Genomic DNA, 8,222 nt, shown 5'->3' with positions numbered 1-8,222 from the left:
TGCTATGATTTGCTAAGTTAGTTTTAAAAAAAATATGATCCTAAAGATTCGTAAAATTTCTGATAATAATTATTATCAATGTCTCAGATATTATTTTTGAATATATTCCTATCAAGACCAATTCTTTCTTTATATTCTTCATTGTCAATTAATTCACAATTAAAACAAGATTATCAAGATATTTTAATGTGTGTTAATACATATGAAAAAAAAGGGAGATCGAGGGAGAGAGACATAGAGAGAAACTGGAGGAAAGTGCACAGAGAATAAGTTATTGCATAAAAGTGGTTTTGCTAACAACAATTACAAAGGAAGAAATCGTTGGAATACCAAAAGTTTGAGAGATATATGTAAAGTTTGGAAGGTATGTCACTCCCATCATTTTTTTATTTAGGTATTATATTATGTGTCGCATTTTTCTTTTATACCTAACTTTCACATTTTTTTGAACATTATTTTTACTATTCACAAATATCTTGTTTTAAAAATCACAAAAATAATGTCTTTTCTTAATTCTTTTAGGGTTTGTTCCCTCGCGTGACACTAATTTTTAAATTTCTTTTTTGTAAAAAAATATGAAAAATTAAATATACAATTTCAAAAAATGAAAAAAAATATTTTCCTTTTAATCTAGTGTATGTCCGAGCATATGTGTTGTACACTCATTTCTAAATAATTTAAATAAAGACTAAAAATAAATATAAAATTATTAGAAATTAAATGTTGAAAGAAATACATTTAGAAAACAAGAAAAAAAGTCTTTCTTTTTTACATTTCAAAGGTATGTGATTGTCTGTATTATCGTAATGCTTAATATTATTTTTTTTCTAAAAAATTAAATAATATCTTAAAGGTATGAGTACCATCCGCGGCATGATACTTATTATCTTTCAGTTTTTCTTACAAAAGTAAAAAAAATCCAAAATCTTAAAAAACTTAAAACATCAAATTTTCCAAACTCATTTTCAAACCGTTTCGTAAAGAAGTAGTAACCTGATTTCTTATTCCGAATCAGGATGTAGTTTTTAAAATATTTAATTTTTTTCAAAAATAATACTATAAAAAAAAGATTTTTTAGATATATAACCCGATTAGTAGTTTTTTTTACACTAATCAACTCTCGAACATAAAATCTAATTTTAATAAGTTATGTTTTATTTTATAGTTTTTTATAATTTTTTCGAAATAAATTCTAATGATGATTCAGAATTTTTCTTACATCCGTTATTTTACGGTTAGTCGTCCGTCACGATTTCGGTCATATAACTTTATAATAATATGCATATAAAATGTATTATTGTTAAATAAAAGGTCATCTACTATTTTAACATTAAAATACCTTTTATAAATACGATGTGAACATATTTTAAAAGACATAAAAACTAAACAACAAAACAATCAGACAACCCAAGAATTGGCTCAACCATCCAATTTACTACAGAATCCATCGTGTCTAAAGCAACTAAAGGCTCATTCAAATACCTCCGAAACACAATCTATACTTTTAAAAGTGGATAAGAAAAATAAATTATAAGTGATAACATTGTAGAGTGAAATGAGCTCACTTATGAGGCTCTCTGTATTGTCAGCCTAACACACTTAATGAGTTGGTCTGTCTGCATTTTCATTCTAATGGCTGATGAGCATGTATGGAGTGAGGTGACACATTTTTTAAGTAAGATATCATTAAATCAATGGATACTAGTAAATTTAGATATTTAAAATAAAAACACTAGTAGTATTTGTGTGCAACAGAGAAAAAAGAAATTGACGAAATTACAAACACAATCGGAAATTAAAAATTTATAAAATAAAAGTCTAAACCAAATTTTATAAATTAAATCATGATAAATTAATGTTGGGATGGAGGAACTGAATTGTTTCTGGAAAATAAGAATCTACCGGGAAGGAACCGAAAAAAAGTAGGTGACCACTAATTTTCCTTCATTGTTTGGGATAAAAGAAAGTGGTAAAATGTGTTTTTCTAAGATAAAATATTAAATTTTATTTAATTTTACATTTTTGTATTTATCTTTGCACGGTGATATAAATTTTCTTATTTTGAATCCTTTTGTTTACTTTACTATTTTTTTTTTTTACTCTTTTCCTTTAATTTCTCTCATAAATCATTGGTGAGAAAATTACTGCAATAATCATGAGATGGAAAAGGAGGGCATGATCACATGGAAAATATTGAAGTTACTGTACGATATAGGTGCTGTTCAGTCTTCATTATTATTCGTTTCCAACCTTCAACTACCTCATTTACGCTTGCAACTTGCACTTGTAACTCCTTTCTTGGCTATAAAATTCTCAACTTGGTTCTTCGCTAATATGTCTGCTATCAACTTTGTTTCAACACAAGTTGCAGAGAAGCAGCGAGGTACACCTATATACACAGAAACTAGTCTCAGTTCATACAACTTATTACCCACACACATCCACGCAAACGTCCGTACCTATCTCTAACCACAGATATTTGCCATGTTATGTTTCTTGTGCCCTATGTCGTTCACGTTTTGACTTTCCTGTACCACACTCTTTTGAATTTTCTTCTCTTTGCCCTTTTCTTGTAATGTTATAGTAATTTATAAACTATGATAATCGTGCTTGCAAAGACCACTCTCACCTTCTCCTTCGTTCCCGGCGTCTTGGAGTCTTGTTTCTGGTGCTTGTTTTTCTATATATTTGACATGAAAAAACTGTTATGTTGTCTTGTTCTGTGATCCGGGACCACCTCTGCCAAACTTCAACGAATAGTTACGTTTCTTTTTTCATTGATGTGAAGTGCTTGACAAAACTTTAATCATAAAGCATACTTAAAAATTAGTTGGGGGATTGTGGATAACTCAGTTTCTTCAGAACCATGCAATGTGTCTTATTAATATTATTTTAATAATAAAAATGATGAAACCAAAGGAAAAACATTTTACGATTGATTTTTTGGTGCCTGTCATTGACCGGGTACTTGGATGTCTTAAATGTAGTAATAGACAGAAGCGAATCAAGTTGAGGGAAACTGACGGTGGTTGATACACTTGTTTTGTGCCTTGTTCAGGTTTGATAACAAGGGAGAATGAAGGCCTTTTCGGTTAAGGTTGAGGAAGGAAGAGAAGGTAAAAATGGTAACCTCTCTGTTGGTCCAGTGTACCGCAATCTCCTCTCCCAAAAGGAATTTCCTCCGTTGGATCCTGTTTTCTCTACAACTTGGGATATTTTCTGGTAATTGGTTTTAGTACCTACAATAATTCAGCAGTTGCTATTAGATTATAAAGATACTACATATGTTCTGTACTGAGCTTTACCAATATAGTAACAATGTGGGGTCTGTCAAATAACGACGTAATAAAAATTGAGATTTTGGTGGTTGATCAATGAATGATATTTTCATCACGGAAAGCCTTTCCTCGATGGCTGCAGTGAATCTGTCAAGAACTATCCTAACAACCCGATGCTCGGACGACGTAAAATTGTTGATGGAAAGGTATCTTAAGGAGATTTATTTTGTTATATAAGACTTTTTATATGTCAAGAAAATAAGCTAACTATTTTTGGATCATGTTAATAGTTTGGACCATATGTGTGGAGCACGTATAAGGAAGTTTATGATGAAGTTCTGCATATAAGTTCTGCTTTACGAGCATCTGGAGCCGAAGTTGTAAGTGCTTTTGAAAGGTTTCTCTCGTGATTTGTAAGCACAGTAGATCAGCAGTTTTCAATGGAATCTTTTTCATGTAACAGGGTGGTCGAATTGGAATTTATGGATCTAATTGCCCTGAATGGATTGTGGCAATGGAGGTTTGACACTTCTATAACCTTTGTCTTCTCAAAGTTTTACCTCTTGTTCTTTCTATGACACTGTATATCATACCATGATTCATAATTATGTCTTAATTGGTTTAGGCTTGTTCTGCTCAAAGCTTAATCTGTGTGCCTCTGTACGACACCCTCGGTAAGTTCTCTCAAATAAAGTTGTATCCCCAGCTCCCTCTCTCTCTCTCTCCTTTGTTGTATTGTAATTAAGAGCCGTCACAAAAACACGATCCTAATCAAATTTTAAGACTTTGTTCATTTTACATACTTTATCAAACACCTTTGATACTCGTTTTCTTTACCAGTGCAACTTTTTTTTTTGTGTAAATGAAAGAGAAAAAAAGAAAAAGAAGCAACATTCAAACCTTAAGTTTTTTTAATATTTTTAATGCAGGACCCGGTGCTGTAAACTATATCATAGATCATGCAGAAATAGATATCGTGTTCGTCCAGGATAAGAAGGTTAAAGAGGTAAGCAATAACGATAATTTAAAAAAAAAAATATGATGTTCCACTTCAGATTTTTTTTATATATCAGGGATTCAGAGCTAGCTGCAGTTTATAGTTTCTTAGTTCTGAGTAAATATACCATTTGCAGGTTTTAAATCCTGAATGTAAATCCTCAAAGCGACTTAAAGGTAAACTTTTGAGGTTTTCATCTCAGTAGTTCTGTGGTAGAATTATCAGAATGATTAAAGGAATTACACTAAATTTGATTATGGTACAGCCATTGTGTGCTTCACTGCATTAACACAGGAAGAGAAAGATAAGGCTTCTGCTATTGGAATTAAGTCATATTCCTGGGATGAGTTCTTGAACTTGGTTAGTTAGTAGAGAATTAGTTCTTACTTTTTCTCTACTCTTGCAATTATGGAATTTGTTTTCCTTTAAAGCTTAGATGCCATATTTTATAAAAGTTATTCACACAGGAAAAATGGGTTACTTTTTTCCTTTTATAAAGGTGTTGTGTTACAATAACTTTGGTCTTCAATGAAACTAAAAAGTAATCCCAAGATTGCAGAAACTTTGATATGAGAACTTACGAGAGAAGCAGCTGATGAGGATATAAAGTGGTAAAACTGTGATTCTTGGTATTATGTTTCAGGGAAAAACCAATCCCAAAAGTACTTTTCCTCCTCAGACTCATGACATCTGTACAATAATGTACACTAGTGGGACAAGTGGAGACCCTAAAGGAGTTGTTTTAATATACGAAAATGTGATGGCTTTAGTAAGAGGGATGGATCTTTTCATGGAACAATTTGAAGACAAGGTAAATCTGATGCTAGATCCATTACCAAATCGATATGGTACCATTTTTCTTTTAGCACAAGTGACGAATTTTAATTTGAACAGATGAATGTGAATGATGTGTATCTGTCATTCCTACCCCTGGCTCATATCCTTGATCGCACAATTGAAGAGTACTTTTTCCGTAAGGGTGCATCTGTTGGTTACTATCATGGGGTAATTTTGTTCAAGAATTTATTCATAATCTGGATTTCCTTGGTGGCATTGACATGTTAATGATTTTTCTATGCTTCATACCATATTTTTAAATTGAAGGATCTGAATGCGTTGAGGGATGATTTAATGGAGTTAAAGCCAACACTGTTTGCTGGTGTTCCACGCGTTTTTGAGAAGGTCTATGAAGGCAAGGCCACACTTCCATAAATTAAATAAATAATGAAACTTATCAGAGATTATAATATTTTATATACTTCAGATATTATTAGTAGACTCTAATTTTAATGTTTTTAACCACTTTTAATTAAAAATATAATATTACTGAAAATATTATTAAGTAATCCAATCTCGCCAACTTATAATCTATCCAAGAATATCTTTTTCAGGTATCAAGAAAGCAGTGGAAGAACTTAATCCAATTAGGAGAACTGTTTTCGGCATGCTCTACAACTAGTAAGTTGGAATTTTGTATCCTATTTTTATCAGTGTTTATCTTTACCCATTCAATTCACATTTATTTTCAAATGCAGCAAACTTGGTTGGATGAAAAAGGGCTATAAGCAAAGAGAAGCATCACGTTTGGCAGATCTGCTAGCCTTCAGAAAGGTTGTATGAGATAATCTCTTAACTAAAAACCTGTATTTAGTTTCATAAAAGGGCAATAGATGTGACCTTTTATCAGTAATTTTCTTGAAATTTGACTTTTTTACGTATGGGTAAGAGTTTCTCCATTTTAGGTAAAAGCCAGGCTTGGTGGTCGTGTTCGACTAATAATCTCTGGTGGAGCAGCATTGAGCCCTGAGGTGGAAGAGTTTTTGCGTGTCACTACTTGTGCCTTTGTATGCCAAGGATATGGTAATTAAAAATCTAATTCAGCACATTCTCGCTGTTAAAAGAATGAGAGTTACCCACATAAAAGAATGTTATCGATTGAAAAATGATTTATTTAGTTTTGATGAAAATATTTATGTCATAAGACAAGACAGCATGTGACAGAGAAATGTTAATCCAGGTTTGACCGAAACATGTGGACCAACTACTCTTGGTTTTCCTGATGAAATGTGTATGGTTGGTACTGTTGGAGGTGTATCAATATATAATGAAATAAGGCTGGCAGAGGTTCGCGAGATGGGATACAACCCTCTTGAAACTCCTCCATGTGGTGAAATATGTGTAAGAGGGAAAACTGTTTTTAGTGGTTACTACAAAAATCCAGAGTTAACAAGGGAAGCTATTATAGATGGATGGTTTCACACAGGTAATTCAGTTGTCATTTTCTGCATAAAAAGTGAGTTTGTAAGAATCTTTATATAGTCTGAGATATTCCTGTATCCTCAGGGGACATAGGAGAAATGCTTCCCAATGGTGTAATTAAGATTATTGACAGGAAGAAGAATCTTATCAAACTCACACAGGGAGAGTATATAGCACTTGAGAATCTAGAAAATGTTTATGGAATCACTCCTATAGTTGAAGATGTAAGTATTTTCATGAGTTTATTGCTGTTAAAAGGCAGAGTTTTTAGTTTATAAAGTTTTTGTGATTGGGTTTATGTATGTTTTACTTTTAGATTTGGGTATATGGGAATAGCTTGAAGTCAATGCTAGTTGCAGTAATAGTTCCTAATGAAGAAGTTGTGAACAAGTGGGCATATACAAATGGTCACATATCTTCTTTCCCCAAACTCTGCTCTCTCGACCAACTCAACAAATATGTGCTATCTGAGCTCAAATTGACAGCTGAGAGAAACAAGGTAACATCTACACGTAATAAAACTTTATTGCATTTGGAATGAAAAAACAACCTTAAACTTTTATTTTATATTTTTTACACTACATAATAATGCAAACTATGATTCTCTAATCGTGTTGTTTAGCTGAGGGGCTTTGAACATATAAAGGGGGTGATATTAGAGGCGGAGCCATTTGACATGGAAAGAGACTTGGTCACTGCAACACTAAAGAAGAAAAGAAACAAGCTGCTCAAGTATTATCAGGTACAGCTCATATTTCTTCATTCTATTTCTGAATTGCAGTTTAGAAATACTCACAAAATTATTGATATTGTCACAGGTGGAAATAGATGAACTATACCAAAATTTGACAAATGAGAAGAAAAAAAATTAAGGTTTTTAGGCACGAATATGCTATTTAGTGCTTCACTGTAGCACCTGTTCCCCTTCTCAAACTCATCTATATAATCCTAAAAACTCAGTGCTAATTTGTATTATTTAGCTCTATAGCAAATGCCGCGCGTAAACCAACTTGTGTGAACTTGTTCTAATTTATTCAATTTGAGGGTGGGCACTTAGACTCTTTAATTTTCCAAATTCACGATTAGACATCTTTTTTTTTACCTCTTAAACTTATATATACTGATCCCACTATTAAATTCGGACTTATATATTAATATAAAAATAAACAGAAGTATATATTATATATTATTTATTGTTTTTTCTTTTAAATTGTCGGGATTTTGTGTCTGCCACAGATCAGGCTAACGCGGTAAATTGATGGATGAATACAAAAACACATTTTTTCTAATATATTAGACGGGCTACAAATAGTGCAAAATTAGTTTTTATATACGTGAGATTCATACAAAAGCTACGAAAAAAACATGTAATGATATTTTTGTAAATAATTGGAACTTGTCTAGTGAGAGTAATACTACCATTTACCATTTTTGTTTTCCATATTCGGTTTCCACAGTCCTTTGTTGAATAGATAGAAAGGGTATTTAAGCAGTGCAAACGTATCATTCGTATCATTGATGTGTCGGTTGACATTTCAGTGAGACAGCATGATTGAGTGGAAGTTGTCATCTTCATTTTAAATGTGTTAGTTGCAAGTGTACTTTGAAGACCAATGTCATATTGTTTTTTTTTTTTTTCCTGAAAATAAAAGAAGAGTGATGTGAATAGATGACGGAGCATGGTTCAT

At 32.0% G+C, this 8,222-nt stretch overlaps 1 protein-coding gene across 3 annotated transcripts; it reads left to right on the top strand.

Annotated features, from left to right (window-relative positions):
• The first annotated feature begins 2,255 nt into the window (after positions 1–2,255).
• On the top strand, positions 2,256–7,609 carry LOC124841861 (long chain acyl-CoA synthetase 1). Of its 3 annotated transcripts, none has more exons than XM_047318229.2 (20): positions 2,256–2,383; positions 3,059–3,222; positions 3,421–3,484; positions 3,569–3,658; positions 3,742–3,798; positions 3,904–3,952; positions 4,208–4,284; positions 4,412–4,451; positions 4,541–4,635; positions 4,919–5,086; positions 5,170–5,280; positions 5,380–5,467; positions 5,667–5,733; positions 5,811–5,886; positions 6,018–6,135; positions 6,293–6,538; positions 6,619–6,758; positions 6,851–7,033; positions 7,157–7,276; positions 7,353–7,609. In XM_047318229.2, the coding sequence occupies exons 2-20, from the start codon at positions 3,077–3,079 to the stop codon at positions 7,404–7,406; spliced, it is 1,989 nt and encodes a 662-aa protein (XP_047174185.1). In that variant the 5' UTR covers positions 2,256–2,383; positions 3,059–3,076; the 3' UTR covers positions 7,407–7,609. The 3 variants fall into 3 exon arrangements, with proteins under 3 accessions (XP_047174185.1, XP_047174184.1, XP_047174186.1); XM_047318228.2 differs by having other exon boundaries at positions 2,316–2,451; XM_047318230.2 differs by lacking the exon at positions 2,256–2,383 and adding an exon at positions 2,583–2,759.
• Positions 7,610–8,222: the final 613 nt, after the last annotated feature.

The sequence above is a fragment of the Vigna umbellata genome, chromosome 8 (genome assembly GCF_029865625.1).
Source record: "Vigna umbellata cultivar VRB3 chromosome 8, Vumbellata_1.0, whole genome shotgun sequence".
In the NCBI taxonomy this organism is placed as follows: domain Eukaryota; kingdom Viridiplantae; phylum Streptophyta; class Magnoliopsida; order Fabales; family Fabaceae; genus Vigna; species Vigna umbellata.
Note: the sequence above shows the minus strand (reverse complement) of the source record. Positions and strands in the feature narration are given on the sequence as shown.